A 21,493-nucleotide genomic window follows, 5' to 3' on the forward strand; every position below is an offset into this window, starting at 1 on the left:
TTTTGACTCTTGATTATTTTAAATAATCAACTATCCTACCCAGCTTCATTGACATTGCATATTTGATAAGCAAAACATCCATGTCTTCATCAAATCATCAATATTTTTTAATAGAAAAAGCATGAAACACCATATTGCACATCAATAGCTGATTCCTTGTACAGTGAAATAAATCTATTAGTCAACATTCTTATATATGGTCACTCAGTTATAATCAACATAGCTGCATTATCTGGCCCATATGTCTCCATCTTGCCCTCATGGATATTAATAATATTGTTTTAATATTTGCTGAAACCCAAATATCTATACAATGTGCATGTGTGTGTGTGTATATATATATATGCATATACACAATATCTCTGGTCTATCAGATAGTAACTGTCAAAATGGGGAAATGATATTTTCCTGATATGACTTATGCTTTGTGAACCCATGCTGGCTCCCAGTTTTCTCTACTTTTCTTCCTGAATGGGGGAATATTTGAGGTGATAGATGTGAAGCTCATCAACCTTTAGATTTCAAAATCCAAATTTCTTTTTTGAATTCAAAAGCATATCTTCATTCTGCTTTTCTAATCACAATAGCAGGTTCTTTTAGTGCTGAAATTCATGTGCACCAGGTTATATAAAATAAAGCAACTGAGTGTTTGTCTCCTTATCTGTCACAGGTTTCAATTTTACATTTGTCAGTTTTTATTCCATGCTTCCCAGTTTGATGATCACTCTCCTTGAAAATAGCAACAAAATAATCATATCGTTTAGCTTTTGTCTTAGCTTCTGTTAACAGTGCCTTCATATGCTTGCCTTTTCATCACAGCAATAGATTGAAAGGTTTCAGAATTTCTGCATTCCCTTCCATTTTCATCTTTTACCTGGAGGAAACTCACATACTTATTAATCCCTTCTCTATATGATGGGAACTGAGAATAATACAAATTGGAAACTGCTGAATTAATCTTGGCTGTCCCTGAAAAGTGCCAGATTTGCTCAGTTAGTACCTTCTTTTTTCATCCTGTAATAATTCAATAGGAAACACCAAGACACACAAGCAAAGTTCTTTCCTCTTCCCAACTTTGCTTTGTCCCTTCAGATCCAGTCATTTACTAGATTAAGTAATTGTATCAAATACACAGCCTGCAGGCTGCATTGCAGTCTTCAAGATTCCCCAAGATGATTCCCTAGGAACCAGATTAAAATGTAATTGAGAAATATTTAACAAAATAGAGAAAATATAATAGAACATAATGTTAATATGTAATAATTTCTAAATCAAAATATGACTGCATAAGGGATCCTTATATACAATTGAATAGTCCCCTTTTCTATTTGAGTTTGACATCACCAGTTTAAATGACTTGCCCAAGATTATACAGTTAGTAAATGCCAGAGCTGAGATTCACACCTAGTTCTTTTGACTCCATATGTACTCGTTTTTAAAAGTTCTACTAGTGAAGAACTTCAAACCAAAGAAAGGTAGATAGAGATCAACCAGCCAAAAGTATTTCAACACTTCCTACTTTAGGATATAAAATAAGTCTGGATATCTCACTTTATTTTTGGAATCAATCAATCAGTCAATCAATCAATAAGATTTTATTAGATGCCCACTAAGGGCCAAGCATTCTCCTAGGTGCTGAGGAATAGATACAAAGTATAACAACCTCTACTCTCGAAGAGCTTACATTCTAAGGATATTCACATATATTCTTTATGTTGAGCTGGATAGGGACAGAAACTTCTCTCTAATCCATGACTGGTCCATACGTTCCATTATCAACCCCATGAAACTAGTGGTATTTTCAAGGCACTGTCATGCAGTTGCTGTGCCTGGAATATTGGTCTTACCCTTTTACTGAGAGTCTTCCCGTCATTCCAAGTGTAGGAGGAGCCACTGGAGTATTCACTACATGTGCTAGACAAAGAGAGTTCACTACTGCTGCAGCTGTTTCGGGAACAGAGCCGTCCAGAGCTAGTCATGTTCAAGGCAGGACACTTTGGGAGAGGGACTCCAGATTTTGCATTTATCTGGCATTCCTATAAACAGGAGAAAAGAAAACAACCTTGAAATGTGTATCTATTTAGGAAAGAAAATGTAAATTGACTTTGTCTTAATCTATAAGCATTAATTTACTGACTGATTCCTGTGGATTTACCAAATCCACAGGCAAAAGAAATGTAGCTATGGCATTTCCTCATTTCTAATCTTATCAGCTGGGGAAATGCAGTGATCTTAACACATGATTGTAGCATCTCATAATAAAGCAGCTTTCCACACCCTGGGTTTGACAGCGTGGTGTAGTAGGGAAAAATAAAGGTACAAAGTATTGACTCTGTTATTACCCAGTTCTGTGGCCTTCTTGGGAAAGTTACTTCTCCTTTTGGGCCCTTAGTTTGCCCCCTTCTTGCCCTGGACTTAATAATCAAATCAATACTAATGTTATTGGAAAGAGAATGTCAGTTGGCTCCCCTATGAATCAATTCCTCATGTACCACATTCCCCAATCATTACACACACACACACACACACACACACACATTATATACATATGTATATATGTATATATATGTATGCATGTATATGTACATATGCATGTGTGTATATATGTATAGTTCCCCCAACCCATTATAATGTAATCTCCTTGAGGACAGGAATTTGTTCAGTTTTGAAATTGTATTTCTAGAACCTAGCAGTGTTTAACAAATAATGTTTCAAAAAGGAAGGAAAGGAAGTGCTTAAGAAATGTGTGTGTATACTTCCCCATTTCCTGATGCAATATTATATAACAGGATCACACTATTAAGATATACTTGATGTTACATTATTTTGCTCATGTAATCATGAACCTCACACCTGGAACTCTTTCCCTCCTTGTCTCTACCTCTTTGCTTCCCTGGCTTCTTCGAGTCTCAGCTGAAATGGCAACTTCTACGAGAAGTCTTTCCCTGCCCCCTTCAATGCTACTGCCTTCTCTCTGCTGATTATCTCCATTTAATCTTGTATATATCTTGTTCCTACTCAGTTGTTTGCATGCTGTCCTCATTGCATTGTAAGCTCCTTGAGGGAAGGGACTGTTTTTTGCATCTCCATTTCTTAGTACAGTGCCTGGCATATGGTAGGCACTTACCAAATGCTTATTGTTTAGTTGACATCAAATCCCTCTTTACACAGATGCAGAATTCTAGATTCTGGGTGAGGAGTGACAAGGCTGTTTGAATTATACTGCATCTGCATTAGGCATGGGCTATGGGAAAATGCCACAGATGAAGTTGTAAAAAGTCCAAGTACATCTTGACAACTGCATTATAGTCCTCTAAGGTAACAAATGAGCCCCCCATGAGCTGGACAAGGTAAATTAATTTAGTGTCCCAATTGCAACGTCCACTGAGAATGGAATCTCTCCATTACTGTTGAATTCCAGTTTCCTATCTAGTATAAAGCTTTGCCTAAGAAACTCTTTGATGTAGAACAATCCATCTTTGTGACACCTGTAGACAGCCAAAGCCTCTTGCTTATGCAATTTATTGACACTTTATGAGTGCCTTTAGTACTTCAGTAGTTATCACCCTTCTCCAAATGGAATCCCAGCTGACTGTGAATAAATGCCAACTTTGGGAAACAAAATAATGAAGACCAGAAAGTACTTTTGCTAAAATATTAAACCTTTGTATAGGTAAATATACAGGATGAGTTTAACTTGCTTTCTAACCAATGCTCACATGCTTAATAATAGATCTTCTCCAACATTAGGCATATGGGTTGCTGCTGCTATTTCTTCCTTGCTACATAACTAGTTTTTTAAATGATCTAAGATTCCAAAGAGTCTCACCAGCATATTGGTTTTTTTAAAATTTAGTCTCAAATTTCATTAGAAGTAAAAACTCATCTCCAGATCCAGCTTTAAGCAATCCTTATTGATTTTTCAGATTTTGCTTATTGCCTGATGCAGCTTAGTTGAGAAGGATGCTTTCATATGTATGTCTCAATAGAAGACAACAGACCTGTGATTATATGAAACATAAGCAGCTGGTACGACTGCCAGGCAGATCCACCGGCTGCTTAAATCCCGATGATGCCTCATGACAAATTTTAAGAAATATTACATTGAGCTGCACATCTCCTTATGGCTTTTTCATTTTCCCCATTTCTTGTCACCCCACGTTTTATTACTTTACTGTTTGAGTGAAGAACACAGTGGTGGTTATTAACAGCTTCATCTGCTCTGACAACTCAGGTGCATTTGTACTGGAGAAGCTGTGGAGTTGCTTTCTATCCTGCTACCAGTGTGTATATAAGAGCTACACAGCCCTAAATGTGACAAATAGATCTGTAACCACTGTGCACATGTAAAGATTAGTCCTTTTATTTATTTTTGATTTATAGTTTGCCTTTCTGCAAAAGGATCTCAATAGGCTTAGAGATTAAAACACAGACCAAAACAAGACATTAAAGGGTAGAAGAACAGTGAAGCAGAAGGAGTAGATAATTTCAGGAGCCTAAATTGGGAATATTATCACACTTGGGTGAACAACTGGCCTCTCAGTTTTGGTTCTTGGATAAAGGATACTGTGTGGCATTGTGGACAGAAAATATTTTCACATCCAGCCATAGATATGCCATTCAATGAGATGAAGGAATATTTTTCAAATAGACCATTCCTACCTCAACTTTTTATAGGGGTAAAGGGTAGAATCCTTTGCTGTTATTATTTGCAATTCTGCCTTGGAATTATTTGTGTGTTCAGGGGCTTAAAAGTTTCAAGAACTGTCTGCCCCAGCCACACAGCTATCTTCTTTGTCCCTCTGATATACCTCATACTTTTCTACCTTTGTTAGTGGCTGGTTCCTTTTTCTAGAAACATCTGATCTACTTTTCTTCTCTAACCCCATCCAAGTCCCACTTATCCTCCAATTTCTAGATCCAATCCCATTTCCTTTTTCCTATGAAACTTTCCCTGATCATCCTATCTGAAAGTGGATTCTAACCTTCTCTTCTAGAATCACAGGCTATAAAGTGGTAAGGGACTTATGCAGTCCTACAATACAATTATTTGTACTGATCATCTGGGATTTGGCTTTTATAGCAGAATATTGTATTGGCAGGGTAGAATAATGGCTGGAGTTAGTTTCAGAGCCAGGAAAACCTGGATTCCAGTTCTGCTGGCTGTCTATGGGCAAGTCTCAACTTCTCAGTATTCTAGAAAACTCATTAAGACTAAAACTTTCTATGAAAGTATGATCTGATTTAGTAGAGAGAACTCACCTAGAAGCTCCCTATGTCCATGAAGTCATTGTCCAGTCCCTATCTCTTTGGTATTGTTAGTGATCCTTTCATGTACATATTGCTCATCCCATTAATCAAACCATAGTCCCTTTAGGATAGAGAACATGTCTTAAGTTTCTTTGTAGCATTTTAGTACCTAGCACAGGGCCAAACACTGAGAAAAATACAGTAATATCATAGATTTAGAGTTGAAAGAGACCATAGAGACAATGTAGTTCAACACCCTCATTCTACAAATGGAGTAACTGAAGCCAAGAGAAGTTGAATGACCTGTCCAAGGTCACATGGGAAGTAAGTGTTAGAACCAAATTTGAATTCAGGCCCTCTGACTATAAATACATTGTTGTTTTCCCCCACATTGCACCACAGGTAGTAGAAGATCAATGAATATTTGTTGATAAGAGACCAAAAACATTTGGAGTCAATCAATATGATGCTCACAAACACTGTCACTCTCAAAGAACATGATGACAACATTCTGAAGTTGTATTTCTCTACTGGTATCATTTTTTCTCTAGAGGTGATTCTGATGTTAAAGATTTAAGTAAAGCAGAAAGAATAAATAAGGAGCAGTGTTATAGGGAAGAAAACTGGCTGCCAAAGTAATTTTCTATATTTGACCATGTTACTCCCCTACTCTATAAACTCCATTGGCTCTTTATCACCTGTAGGTTCAAATTAAAGCATGTATGTTTGGCTTTACAGCCCTTCACAACTTGGCCTCAACCTACTTCTGCAAGTTTAACATATCACATTACTCGCCTCCTGGTACTTGACAATCCAATCACACTGGCCTTCTTGCTGATTCTCCATCTTTTATGGTAGTATTTCCGCACTGGCTGTCACCTGAGCCCAGAATATACTCCCTTCCCAGCTCTGTCCTTGAGAATTCTGTTTTCTTCAAAACTCTATTCAGCTGAAACCTTCTACAGGAAGCCTTTTCTGATCTGACAAGCTGCTGATGCTGTCTCCCTCAGACACTTACTATCTGTTTGACCTTAGGTTACTTAATTTTTCTGGGGCTCAGTTTTCTCGACTGAAAAATGAGGAGTTTGGACTATATGACCTCTGAAAACCTTCTAGCTCCAAATCAATGTTACTATGACCCATTCCCCCCAAATATTCCTTGTATTTATCTTTCATATATTAGTATAAACTTATTTGTGTATATGCTCTTTTCCCTTAAAGAGGTATTTTCAAGGGGAGGTATTATTTCATTTTTATCTGCCCAGCACCTAGCCCAGTGCGAGATACATAATGGTACATTAATAAATACTTGTTCATTGAGTGTTTGGAAAGATCACTAATCTTGGAAGGAACTGACTTGAGTTAGAATCCTGATTCTGGTATGCACCAACAGTGTAATTCTGGTAAACTCTTAAACATTTATGTGCTTTGGAGTTCTTATTTATGAAATGGGGCTAATAGTATGCATATCATAGTTCACAGGGTTATTTTGAGCTTACTTATACACTTACAATCTCATGGCTTTTTAGAAATTACAAAATAGACATTGCTTAAATGTGAATTTTAATTATCCTACTGTTATGCTTATGTCATGACTAACTGATATGAAGTAGACAAGGCACTTTAAAATAGTGGAATTCAGCCATTAGACCGCCTTTGACCATGTGGTCATCCATTCTGACTCAGGATGGATGAGTAGATGGTTGAATGGCCATGACCATGGTTGGCATTCAGTAAATCTCCTTTCCCCACCTCCTGTTACACTGCTATAATGATCTCTAAGATATCTATCTAGAAGTCATGGTGTTCTGTGAAATGTAAATAATTCTTTAAAAAGAAAACAAAACAGTATACTAACATCTCCCTGTTATCTTGATTATATTATGTTAATTTGAAAAACATATACTTGTAGTTTTGCACTGAATGTGGGATTTTTCCATTCTTTATTTTTATATTACCACCTTGAGCAACTCATGCACTAAAAAATCTTACTGTGTGAATTAGAATACAAAAGCATTTCAGTTAAACAGAGAATGGCAGCCAAGAATTTCTTGGATGAAGTCTGCACAGTTAAATAATATGGCCTTAAGGCCATATTATAGATTGAATGCTATTAGTGTCTTTATGAATGTGTAAAATTATGGCATTCCACTAAAATTTAATTCCAATTTAACTTAAAAGTATTTACCTTTGATGTAGGATATCACATTTTGACCGACAAAATTATACAGTAAAATAAAGGGCAAGTTACCTGTAAGTATTGAGCTGTCAGTTTTTAATGCCCTTATACTTCTTTATATTTTTATCTAGCTTTTGTTTTTGTTGCCTTATTTTACATAATGAGCATTAATAGTCATGCTGGTTAAAGTTTTGCCAAATAAGCAGAAAACTAACGCTACATTTAAAAAAATGCAGAGCTTATGAATTTTTAAAAGTTCATACATAATATATCATAAAAGTAGGATGAATAATATGGTACATAGGCTTTAATAAAAATCTCCTTGACCATTTCTCAGAGACTTTGAGATGTAATCAATACCCCAAAAGGTATCTTGGGGACATAGCGAAGATTTATGCTTTTTTTTGTCCAGAGTGACACTTTCTGCTTACTATATCAACCAGGGACATGATATTGAATTTCAAGGAAGAGAAGAAAGGAAAGTATTTTTACCTGCCTTACAACCCTTCAAGGATATGTTTAATAGTACACCTGTGACATCATTCATGATGGAAAAAAATAGTGTTAGAAACAAGTGATTAGAAAGTAATAGGGAAACTCACATGAATGTCAACATCTGTTCGTGATTGCATCAAACTTTGGTTTCTTTCTACCTCTGAAAGCAAATCCCCTGATGAAAGGTCCAAGATGCGTGAGTGAAGTTTCTAAGGAATGATAAAGAAAAACCAAAGGAGAAGCTTAGTTAGCAACAACAGTCTGTTTCACAATTTCATCTAGGACAGCAAAACTGTAGAAAAGAGAAAGCGATTGCCTGATTAACCTGCATGTGTTAAAGAATTATATAATCTTAAATTGGAATGGCCCTTAAATCTCAAAAAGCCCAACCTTTACATGAAGTTGGAGTTTCCTAATTGGAAAGCTTGCCACAGATGCGGAAAATACCTTTGATAATAAAATATCCAATGAAAAACTACTCTAATGAATCCTATTTGAAAGAGTCTAGCCACCCTCACACATGATATGCTGGAAAATTAATACTAAGAAAAATGTAAATATTTGGAGACATTTATTTAAGGATTCAAGGGGACTATAATGTAAGACATTAAAATGAATATTTCATATAAACATTAAATGTTCCCCACCCCCAACTCATCATTTTAACCTTGCTGTGTTAAACAGTGGTTAGAACTTGAGCAAAATGATTATAAAAGTGACCCTATTTCTAAACAGCATTGATCTTGTGAAATCTTCCCTTGGACACTTTTTAACTCAAAGTCATTAATGTCATCTGTTAGGAACAATTAATGTGAATAGAAAATAATTGCATCAGGGAGCTGGGGACTCAGAGGATTTTGTGCATTAATATTCAGATGCTGTTTGATTACATACTCAATTCTTTGCTTCAGTTTTGCTTGGGAGGACTGCTAAACCAGTGCCATTTCCCCATATTAATTTGTATACTAATTACTAGGGCTTTCTGCACACATTAAATTTGATCTGTTTAATTGCAAATACAATAAACCTCATGATGTATGCCTAACTTCTTCTAAGCTGATGACTTAAAAAAAAGAGAGAAATTATATTTACTGTCTGGTTTGTCTTGGACACTACTTCTGTGACTTTAGATACTATCAATCTATCTAATTAACACACACAAACTTTCTCTCTCCCTCCTTCCCTTGATCTCTCTCTCCCTCTCTCATGCACACATAATCTTCTACATGACTTTCTTTTTCATCACTAAGATAGCTCAATTGCAAATTGGCTTTGATCCAGACAATTTCATATACTTTGTAATACTAATTAATTTTAGGGTCATTTCAGAGATCAAAGGTTACATCAGAGATTATAGTTTATTTGCTTTTTACTCAGCAGTTTCCTTCAGTTCCTACCACCGTCTGCCTAAAATTACAGCCAACAGTGAGTGAATAATCAGCATCCTTCTCCACTCCCATTTTGCTTTTGGTGCACTGCTGACTAGAGTAGGATGTCCAACAATGATGGCAATATCAGTGATTTTAGAGGTGTCTTCTAATGTAATAACCAATTCCAAAAAACATTAAGCATCTATAATATATAAGGCACTCTACTAGTCACTAAGAAAAAAATAACAAAAAAAGTGCCCTCAAGGAGCTCATATTTTAATAGTTTTATATAATAAAGAAACATATAAATACATGATAATTTAGGAAGCATAGAAAAAGCACTAAAATCTAGGAGATCATGAAAGTCTCCTTATAGGATGTCACACATGGACTAATATCTGAAAAACTGACATTATCTCTTCACTGTTAATAATTCCACCTCCCCTAGAATTTTCAACTATATTCTGACTCTTTTCTATTTTTATTATCTATACTAGGAATTCATCTTTTATTTCCTCTTTTGGTTTAGTAGAGTAAAATATTCCATTACAATATTGGTTTGTTTTATCTCACCTTTTATCCAATTCAACTTATTGCTTAATAATAAATAATCAAATCCAGTTCAATAGAAAATATTTAAAAAACCCTTAGTATTGTAAACTTCATTTTAAAGAAATTAGACAAATGTAACTGAGCTTGAAGGGGAGAATGAATAATTGGCCTGGAAGTCAAGAATATCAGAGTTCAAGTGCTCTTTGTATGACACAAATTGGCTTTATGATTTGAGGAAATCACTTAACCTATCAGTGTCCCCAGGCAACTCTGGACTATAAAAGACAAAGAAAATACCTAATCTTCATTGGTAAAGCAAGTTCCTCCCTGAGATCTTATATCCAAGATATCACAGGCCTAGCCAAAGAAAATTCATGAATATTACCCACAAGTAACTATCTGAAAATCAATGCATTATAAGTATATCTCAAAGATATAAGAATGATGTCAGGTGTGCAACATTTAATGAATTTTCCTGTTATCACCTTACAAAGAAATCTGTAATACTTCAGCAAAATGGATGTTGATTCTAATTTGCATGGACTATGAACACTTTTAGAATTGGAGAGTCTCCATAAACGAACCAGATCTGGGTTTGAACTTTGTGACTTATTTGCTATATGATCTTGGGCAAGTCATTCTATTCATTTAGGACTTTGTAAATTTTTTTAAAAATTTTATTGACAAATATAAGATGACCTTATCATGGCATGAAGGTAACTCCAGGTATGTTCTCAAAGGCTCTAGGAACAAAAATATAAGCTTTGACAAGTCCTGGCACACATTCAGCAATGGACTATGTGTCTCTCTCATCAGGCAAGCAGGCTATCTGAATTCAGAAGGTTCATCATCAGAAGGTTGCCTTAAGGGTTGTGATTTTTTCAGTCACCATAACTCATGAAGATTATTTAATAAGTATTACAAGGTTTCTGAGATACATTCACTGGGTCCAGTGAGGACTTGTTTCTGAAGAAATGGAAAGTATTAAGATAAGCAAAAGTTATTGAAATAGGAAAATGTCCATCAACTCCTGAATGGTCTGTGCTAAACTTTGTTGTAACCACATTCATTAATTTTTGTTCTCTTCCTGTGGAGATGGAGAATCAATTAACCATTTATTAAATACTTACTATATGATAGGCACTAAAATAAGTGCTAGGGATACAGAGAAAAGCAAAAAACTGTTCCAACCCTGGAAGAACTCATTACTGATACAGTATCATTATACTAAACCTGGCCAAATTCTAAAATGTTATGTGTCACTCTTCACTGTTACTCTCCACAGTAAATAACCCCATCTTCATTAGCATCTGCCCCTGACGTTCCATTTTTTTCATTCTTTTTTGTTTGGTTGTTTGTTTGTTTTTGTTTTTGGCTAGGCAGTGGGGTTAAGTGACTTGCCCAGGGTCACACAGCTAGTGAGTCCACCTAGCTGCCCCATTTTTTTTCATTCTCTATATCAGTTTGTTTGTTCAAAGGATTTTAAAGTAAAAAAGGGTCTTAGAAATCAAGTTTTTTATAGATCCAATTTCATTTTTCAGTGTCTTACAAAATGGAATACAAAAGCTAGCCTAAAATGGGTAGAATTATTTCCTGGTCCCAAATGAGATACTGGTTACTGTATTTTAGATTTCTTTTTTATTTTTTTCCATGAAATTTTACTTGAAAAAGCTTCTACGCTTGACTCATAGGCTTTTGGAGATCAATTATACACTTTGCTTCCTTCTCAGCTTTCCTTGCTCCTAGCCAGCTGGCTAGTAAATCTCTGGTATCTATTCCATTCCTATCTTAGCAAAGATAATTTGTAACACAGCCTCATCCATGGGTATATCCTGTGACTCTGTCAACTCAGACATACACACACCATATAAATCACTTCAGGAACATTTAAAAAAGAGGAGACAATCCTCATCCCCAAGCAAGCAAGCAATTATTTATCAATAGATACTTATTAAGCACCTATTATGTGCCAGGCACTGTGATAGGTAGTGGGGGTACACAGTCAATCAATTAAACAATCTCTGTCCTCAAGGATCACACATTTGATAGGAGGAGATAACATGTACAGTATACTTTGTTTTATTGTGCTTTGCTTTATTGTGCTTTGCATATCTATCTATCTATCTATCTATCTATCTATCTATCTATCTATCTATCTATCTATGTAAAGTTTGTGGCAACCTTGCATGGAGCAAGTCTATTGGTGCCATTTTCCCAACAGCATGTGCTCACATCTGTGTTACATTTTGGTAATTCTTACAATATTTCAATTTTTTTCATTATTATTATGTCTGTTACAGTGATCTGTGATCAGTGATCTTTGATGTTCCTATGTACTTGTTTTAAGGAGCCACAAACTGCATCCAGATGGCAAACTTAATTGATAAATGTGTGTGTCCTGACTGCTCCACCAACTGGCCATTCTCCTATCTCTCTCCCTCTCCTTGGGTCTCTCTATTTCCTGAGTCACAGCAATGTTGAAATTAGGCCAGTTACTAACCCTGCAATGGCCTTTATGTGTTCGAGCAAAAGGAAGAGTCAATCAATGAGGCAAACTTCATTGTTGTTTTATTTGAAGAAATTGCTATAGCCCCTTCAACCTTCAGCAACCCTGATCAGTCAGCGGCTGTCAACATCGAGGAAAGACCCTCCACCAGGAAAAAGATTATGACTTACTGAGGGCTCAGATGATGGTTAGCAATTTTTTTTAAGCGAAAGTATTTTTCAATTAAGGAATGTATATTTTTAAAAGGCATAATACTTTATACACTTAATAGATTACAGTATAGTTTAAACCTAGCTTTCATATGCACTGGGAAACCAAAAAAAATTGTGACTTGCTTTATTGCAACATTCACTTCATTATGGTGATTGGAAACCAAATCCACAATATCTCTGAGGTTTACCTATACACAAATATGTATATATGTATGCATATATGTATGTATTACAAGGCACTTTGGGGAGGGAGAAGTAGTAATACCCTTAGGTATCAAAACAAACCTCATACAGAAGATGTTTTCTGAGATGAGGTCTGAAAAAAACCCCCAGGGATTCTAGGAGGTAGAGATGAGTGATGGGAGTGAATTACAGACATAAAGGTCTGGGCACATGCACAGAGATGGTAGATAAAATAGGATATGTGAGGAAAAGCAAGGCAGCCACTTTGGATGGATGAAGGTGTGTATGAAGGGGAGTGCTATATGCTAAGAGGAAGCTGGAATCTCCTAGGAAACACAGGACTAAAATACGTGGCTTTTCCCTCATATCTTTACACTTTAGCCTTTTCATAACTGATTCTATCTTGCAAATTTAGTGATCACTGATGTCCTTAAAATGTATGTCTCCAGCCCTGAATTCTCACCCGAGTTCTTTCTAGTCCTGTACCTTGAAATGACTATGGGACATTTCCGCTTGGATATTCTTACAATATCTCAAACTCAACAGATTAAGAACTTAATTCGTGGCTTTTCCTCTGTCCAAGCCTGCCCATCCTATGTGACTTGTTCATGTTCTTTCAAAAGATTTTTACAGGGGGTTCATCCAATATGATGGAGACCTTTCCAGACTTCTCCTGGAATCAAAGTAGAAACTCTGGCCACTTTTCATCTCTTGCTCTTGTCACATAACTATATCATCTTTTCTTCTTGTTTTAGAATTCCTTAATGACATAGTAGATGGTTAAGAAATACTTGGTGAGTTGAAGTGTGATCAGTCACTATTGCTTTTTTTGTTTTTGCATCATTTTCAAGCAAAAAAACCACAGCATACAGTGCCACTTGGATGAATTAGTGTATTTTTATGTATGTAACTGCTTTGTATTTTTTTTAGTACATTTAGAATACATGGGTCTATGTGTGTTCCATGGATAATTGGAGTATAGGTTTTACAATTTCACTGCTGGAAATGATGTTCTGTGTAATTTGGATGTTTGTCTCTTTGATAATGACTTTAATATATAATATTCCACATATTGATTAGACCTCAGGTCCAGTATTTAAAAAAAAAAGATAAATCTATGAAAATAGTTAGACATTTGGCAACAGAGTTTATATGGTAACAGAAAACATGTCCTTGTTTCATGGCCTTGTAACAAAGCAAAAGACAAATCTTAGCTTCCAGGACCTTGTCAAAGCCAGTGCAGCCAGTGCCAAACCACACTTTGATATTAGATGAGTTAATTTGACATCAATCACCCAGCTCTGTTTTCTCTGCATAATTCTACGTTTGTGATTCAAAGCAGAAAAATATCCCCCTCAATGCAATGAAGTAGAGGACTCATTGTCCTTGATTTTGCAGGGATGAAAACGTCATGAGTTTCTCAGAAAGGGAGTGACTGAAGACTCATCTCCCAGGAGATCAGAGCCATAGACATGATTTTTTTTTCTCAGAAAGAAGTAGTAGCCTTGTTGGGGGAGATGAGTTTTCTTTTTCCTGAATCCCTGCAGACATAGTAGCTGCTGATAAACACATATCTTTCCTATTGAATTGAACTGAATTCTGTTCATCAGATCCTCAAAGTGCACGAAGTATACCACATAGTAGTATAGTTTAATCAGATTCTTTAGGACATCTTTGTTTCTGCCTTATTAACATCACCTAAGGTCATAGGGTCACAGATCTGAAGCTAGAAGGGAATTTAAAGGTTGCTTATTCTACCTCCTTCATTTTACAGATGAGAAAATTAAGGCCTAGAGAAGGGCAATTTACTTGCCCAAGGTCCCTCATCATAGAGGCAGAATTTGAACCAGGTCCTCTGACTAGATCATTAGTTTTCTTTCCACTGAACCACAGTGGAGATGGTACTTAGAAAAATTTTTGGCACTCAATAAATGTTCAACGGTGATGAAAGACACCAAATTATGTAGAATCAACAGTAAAAAGTGGCGTTTTTACTTTGAGAACTGCTGGACTCAGTGACTGCTGAACATGAAGGACACAATAACACAAGGTAAGGTAGAGGGCAGACCATTATTTGGAAAATCTGGGTAGCCTTTTCTGCCATACTGAAGAAAAATCAGGGCTCTTAGCATTAATATAGTAAAATTAAATGGAGCGTTCTGTGGTTGCTATATTTTTTCCTGTGTTTCCCGTTCCTAAGTTTTAAGGAGGAAATAGAGGCAACATGGTACAGTAGGAAGCTAGCCCCCTCCTACCTTTCTTACACCTTACCAACAGATACTCTTTGATCCAGTAACACTGGCTTCCTGGCTGTTCCATGAACAAGACACTTCCTGTCTAGGCTCTGGGCACTGTATCTTGTTATCTCCCATGCCTGGGATATCTCACTCCTCTGCCCTGACTATTGATGTCTCTGGCTTTCTTTAAGTCCCAGTTAAAATCTCACCTTCTTCTACAGAGAGCCTTCTGCATCTCCTCTTAATTCTAGTACCTTCCCTCTGTTAATTATTTCCTATTTATCATGTTTTTTATATATAATCCTTGTTTTTTATATATAATCCTTCTAGTTACCCAGGTTCACATCCTTGTTGTCACCCTTAACTCTTCCTTCTTTGTCACCTCATAGATCTACTTAGTTGCCAAATCTAGTCATTTCTCTTCCATATCATCACTTGAATAGTCCCTTTCACTCAGTTTACAAAGCCATCACCTTAGTCCTAGATTTCATCTCCTCTTTATTCACCTACTGCAATAATTTCCTGTCTGGTTTCCATACTCTAAGTCTCTTCCCATTCCATCATCTCTATAGACACCAAAAGGGTTTTCCCTAAAGCATAGCTATGATCATAGCAGTTACCTCACTAATTAAACTCTGGTAGCTCCTCAGTAAATCTGGGATCAAATAAAATCTCCATTTGGCATTTAAAGTTCTTCACCAGATGGACCCTTAGTACATTTCCAGACTTCTTACATATTGTTTCCCTCTACATAGTTTGTAGTCTAGCCTTCCTGGTCTATTAGCTGTTTGCCACATATGATCCCTGGCTTAACTGCTACTTGAAATAGCCAGCTTCCTCCAAGACTCATGGGGCACGTTCTACATGAATCTTTTCCTGATCCCACTCCCTCCAGCTGCTAATGCCCTCTGCCCCAAAGCCTCCTTGTATTTTTTCTGCATATACTCTCTATATGCCTATGTTTCTATGTCTCATACCTCAGAATATAAGTTCTTTGAGGGAAATGACTTTTTGTCTTTGTATGCTATGCTTAACAAAGTGTCTGGAACATAGGAAGAGCTTAATAAATGCTTATCGATTGATCTGTGGATTGTTTGTGAGAATGCTTTCTGAATAAGTAGATGGAAAGACAGAGGCTTTGGATGTGCTGAGGATACTGAAAAGAAGTACAGGGAAGATTTTTTAAATAGCTATGAAAATGATTTAGATAATTTCTTATTAGGAAGCTTTAATCGCCAAATGATTTTACCTAGATTTTATATTGTTCATGTATTATACATTATAAATTCTGGCTTACTCAGAAGAGTGAGCCTTCACCCACCCTTCCAGATGCCATCAAGAGAGGACTGTGGGAGACCCTTGTTTCACATTTCACAGTGTTTCATTTGATTCCATTAAGTATTTATTATATAACTGAATATTAGATAACGGCATATTATATAACTGAATGTTATATGGTCATTTCTTAGATTGTCACAAAATTTGAGCTGAGGGCAAAAAATCTTTTTGGATAAAAGGTAATGTTTAATTAATTATGCCATCATTTCCATTTTGGGGATGTAAAGAAAACCATAACATCTGACATTCACTCAACCTGCTGAAATGACAAGAAGCAAGTTTGCCTTCTCACTATTTTCCTAAAGACCTTTTAAAAATATGTCCATCATTACCTAATCTCAATTCAGAGATGTTACTCAGCCTGAAATTTTTAGAGCTAATCCTTTTTTTGAACTATCCACCTATCCACTATTCCATGGTGTAATTGTTTTTCTTGTCAACTTTAACACTCACCTCTCATATCAATCTTTACAATGCCCTAAGTATGTTTAGTAGCCTTAGGACAGTCCTAGTTTCTTTCCCTCCTCAGCAGAAAGCTTGGGATGTCAAATTCATTTGAAGGAAATCATCTAAATCTTCAGTCAAGAGTACCTCCTTCTCAACTGGGGTTTCAAAGCAACTTTCCCAAGATGACAGTTTTTCCTTGTTGGGTGGTACATATACAGAATGCCCTCATCTGCTATAGATTGCTGAATTCCATTAACATTTTATTAAATAAACACAAGATGAGTCACACTTATGATAAAAAAGAAGAGAAGTGACTTCTGCCCTAGGGGGTTCCATTCTGATTAATCAGGCAAAAAGCATTTTATTCAGTACCTGTTGTGTACCTATTGCCCCAAAGAACTCTTTACTGGGCTCTGTGGGGAGATTCACATGAAGCTCATTAAGTCAACTTACTATCTAGACCAAGGTTTAGTAACCTTGGGTCTGTGAACATATTTCAGGGAGGTCTAGGAACAGGGGAAAATTCCATCCTTATGTCAGTGTAATTGGCTTCCTTTGTAATCTTAATGAATTTAATAAATGCATTTAAAAACATTATTTTGAGAAAGGGGTACATACGCTTCACCAAATTGTAAAATGGGTACATGACAAAAAAAGCTTAAGAACTCCTGTTCAAGGCCATTGGATTACAACCTGTGGGCTGTGGCTCCCTAGTTATTAGAAGGGGTCATAAGGCCATATAACCTTAGAGAACATCTATTCCAACCCCTCATCTTACAGGTGAGGAAAGTGAAGCTCAGAGAGGATAAGTGAGTTGCCCAAAGTATATTAGTAAGGGGCAGAGCCAGATTTTGACCCTAGGCTTTTTGAACACAAATCTAACCATGCATTTATTCAATCAACAATTCCTTATAGTAAAATACTACCATGTGAGGATTCTTGTGATTTGATATTTCAAAAATGAGTAATTCTATTTTAAAATATGGGGGGGTGAAATTTACAAAATGCTAGTGTTGAGTCTAAGAGATCATCTCATACAGCCCTATTGATGGGGTTGGGATCTGGACCCTAGAAAGGACAAACCCTGGACTTTCCCACATGGCCAAATCTCTGGCATTCGCCTGAGGCTATAATCCCATCAACTGGCCTTTCATTGTGGCTTCCCCAATCTCCCAATTCTGTTACCCTTAATCTAGCCTAGCTCTCCATTGTCTTACCTCCCCATGGACCCCAGCCATTTCCCACCCTTAATCCTAGCTAGGCTCCATTCCCCCTTGGCCATGTGGTCCAGGTCCCAGAAATTCTGTTCACCTTATTTTACTGGCCACTCCCATTCAGATCTTCCTTAGACCCCTCCTCCAGTCACCTCAAACTACTTGGCCACTCCTAGATCCCTCCCACAGTCTTTCTGTATATAAGGTCCATCTTGTCTCCATTAAGGTGCTTAGATTCTTAAAATCTAGCCACTGCTCAGATTCTTATAATCTAGCCAATAGCTCACTAATGTTCAGACTCGCTTAAGAGTCTGCCCAATATGACAGATGTTCTAATGAACCTTATCTTTGGCTGAAAGAAGGCTTGGGTCAAATTCTTTCAGACAGGACCTGTGTGTTGTGATTTTGGGGTTCCAGTACCCCTAAACCTCTAGATCTCATCATTATCATTTTGCGAATGAGAACAGTAAGGACCAAAGAAGTTAAATGACTTATCCAAGCTATTTAGGGACACAGCCAAAACTAGAATACAGCTGTCCAGTCAGCTAGTCTAATGCACCTTCTACAGTGCCATGGACACACTATCTGGGCACAGGGGAAAATCCAAATGAATTTATAAAACAAATTATCCAAATAATGTAACTCAGGTAAAGAAAGGAGACAATGGATTCATGGACATGGAAGACAAGGAAGCACTTAAGTATACACAAGACAATATTTTGTTAAATGTCCAGGTATAATAGCCCACAATCAAGTAGAAGACCTACAACAGGGGAATTATACATTGCCCCTAAAATCTCCCTCAAAATATACCAGCCTGAGGAAGGGGGTGGGGGGAGAGGAGCTTTACAAACCACTTTGGAAAGCCCTCACTTATGTCAATTAGGCACATAATTGAGGTGAGAATGAGTTGGGAACATTCAGAACTGTGTGAAACACAGCAAGATCTACAGGCAAGTACAGAAAAGTATTATTTTTCTGCGGGCACAGATTAGATGAACTAAGAACTAAGTTTAAACTCATTTGCCTGTCATTTCTTAAGAACTTTGGGAATGTTCTGCTTTCTATTTGGCTGGTTTTGATGGGGGTGGGGAGGAGATTTCATTTAGATTCAGGCTAGTCTTCTTGGTAGTAGAAAAGATCCTAAAGCAACTCAAGATTTCCATTTTAACATTAATTACTTTAACTGGTACTTTGACAAGTGCTTTCTAATTGAACCATTGTTTTGCTGAACTATCTATAGCTTTTTTTTCATCTGTCAAGCAAAATATGTTATTTCTCATGGACTTCTGTAGCCTTCTTTGTTCTCTGCCTGTGTGAACTTTGAGGGAAAACATTGTCTTTCTTCCTTCATGTTTTTCTGTTCCAAGCCAGAAGAAGGAAAAAACAAAAAACAAAAAACTCTTGCTCTCTCCAAGAAAGAGACTCTCCCAACTTAAAGCATTATCTTTGAATATCCTCTGTACATGGAACGCTCTCTCTCCTGGCTTCCCTGTTTTCCTTCATGTCTCAGCTAAAAACATCTTATTATCTCACCCCCCATTATTTCCAATTTGTCTTGTTTGATCAAATGAGACAAAATTTGTAAAGTGCTCAGCACAACTATGCGCTATTCAAATTGTTGAGGGTCAGAGTTGGAAGAGCCAATTCAGGTGTGAAAGAATTCACTTAGACCTTCTCTGTAGCCATTGGTGATGAGTTCAGGGTGGACTCCAGGAATGTTGGGGTGCTACCTAAAATGATGAGGAGTAGATGTGTGAGTCCTAGCGTCCTGAAAGAATTCACTCAGTCTCCAAGTTAAAGAAAGGCATTTATTTGGGTAATGTACCCAATCCAGCCTGCTCCCTATGAGGCAGAGCCCCAGTGAGCTCTACTCCACATGGGAGGCAGAGCATACGCCACAGGCCCTGCTCCCCTAGTGGAGCAGAAGTGGCCCCTGCTTCCCATAGGAGGCAAAGAAGTTAGCAAGGTCAAAGGTGTGGTTTAAATATAATTTTATGAAACAGGGGGAAGGGGACAAGAAAATAGGAGGAGCAAGCATGGCTCCAAAATGGCTGGGATATTAGGTAGTCAGGGGGTGATAAGCAAAGAGAACAGGAAAGGGAAGGGGAAGAGTTGTTGGGGAATTGAGGGTGCTTTGTGAAAGCATACAGGTAAGTTCACAGTGCAGAGTCTTCTTTGATCACTTTTCTGCTGGTCACATTCTGCCTCTTATCTCCTGTCTCACATCCTGGTTGCTCCATCTGCCTCAAGTACTCTTTTCTACCTCATCAAAATGTTAGCTATTCTTACTGTTGTTGTTACATGGTTGTTTGCATGTTGTCTCCCCTTTTAGATTGTAAGCTCCTTGAGAATAGGCACTGTTTTTTGCCTTTCTTGGCATCCTCAGAATTTAGTATGGTGCTTGGCACACAGTAGATGCTTAATAAATACTTGTTGACTTGACTTAAACTGTATTTTAATGAAGACAAAGGTGGTGAATGTGGTGTTAACTTTTTCAGCTCAGTGCTGTTGGTTTTTGAAAAACAAGCCACATTTTAGAGTTGGGAGTGATCTAACAGGCTATTTAGTCCTATAGAGATTGCTTATACACTCCTAGTTAAGACACCTACAATTCTACCATGGTATCATGAGGTCTACAGGTCTGTATGTTGGATTGCAGTGTAATAAATGACCAATGAGTTAGGGTCTCCCTCAAAATATTGATCATAGAATCACAGTTGTGGAACTGTGAGTTATCTCAGAGTTTATCAAATTTAACTTTCATTTTGAAGTCAAGGAAACTGACCTCAGAGATGTTAAGTGACTTGGCCGAGGTCACACTTTGTAGTAAGAATCAGAGGTGGAATTTGAAACCAAGTGTTCTGACTCCAGAGCAAGTCCACTGTATCATCTTCCTCCTGCTAAATCACATAATTTATTTAATGTTGCTTTTTCTTTAAATCAACAACTGCAGTATCCAAGTGAAATTGCTGGCTATACCAAGAGGTACAATGAGTACATATATATAAAGAAACATAAATTTCCAAGTACAATGTGGTACTTTTACTCTTTGACTCACGGTTACAAATGATTACCTTTAACTTAATCTGACTATTTTCCTAGTCTCAATTGAAATCACTTTTAATCTTCCCAGAGGGGTTAGTGGTCTTTTAGCTATTCTTACCCTGACAAAGCTACTTCATACCCTGAAAGGATCTGCTACTTCTCCATTTGTGTCATTTAAAACCTTTAATAAGTGGCTTATTTTAGTCTCCACAGCTAGGACCTTCTATCAATCAATCAGCCAGTATTTATTAAGCACCTACTATATCCCACGTACTGTGTTAGATATTGGGTATTATGAAGACAAAAAAAAATCCTAAGTAATTTACATTTAAAAGGAGAAACAACATACATATATGAATTAATGCAAAAAAAAATTCCAGTACTTTGGAAGGAGTCACTAACAGCTGTGGGATAAGGAAAGACTTCATGTAAAAGGTGGCACTTGTGAATGCTGGAGGGAAT

General features: G+C 36.9%; 1 protein-coding gene across 5 annotated transcripts in view; it reads right to left on the bottom strand.

The window, feature by feature from the left end:
• The window catches only part of NCKAP5 (NCK associated protein 5), a 1,104,295-nt gene that overhangs the window by 130,335 nt on the left and 952,467 nt on the right, over positions 1-21,493 (bottom strand). For all 5 annotated transcript variants that reach the window (XM_021009468.2, XM_021009467.2, XM_021009473.2 and 2 more), the window contains 2 exons: positions 8,032-8,133; positions 1,848-2,036 (listed from right to left, as the gene is read on the bottom strand). In XM_021009468.2, coding sequence (XP_020865127.1) covers positions 1,848-2,036; positions 8,032-8,133 — 291 coding nt within the window. The remainder of the gene's footprint in view (positions 1-1,847; positions 2,037-8,031; positions 8,134-21,493) is intronic.

Source organism: Phascolarctos cinereus, unplaced genomic scaffold (assembly GCF_003287225.1).
Source record: "Phascolarctos cinereus isolate Bilbo 61053 unplaced genomic scaffold, phaCin_HiC Scaffold_726;HRSCAF=1367, whole genome shotgun sequence".
NCBI lineage: Eukaryota > Metazoa > Chordata > Mammalia > Diprotodontia > Phascolarctidae > Phascolarctos > Phascolarctos cinereus.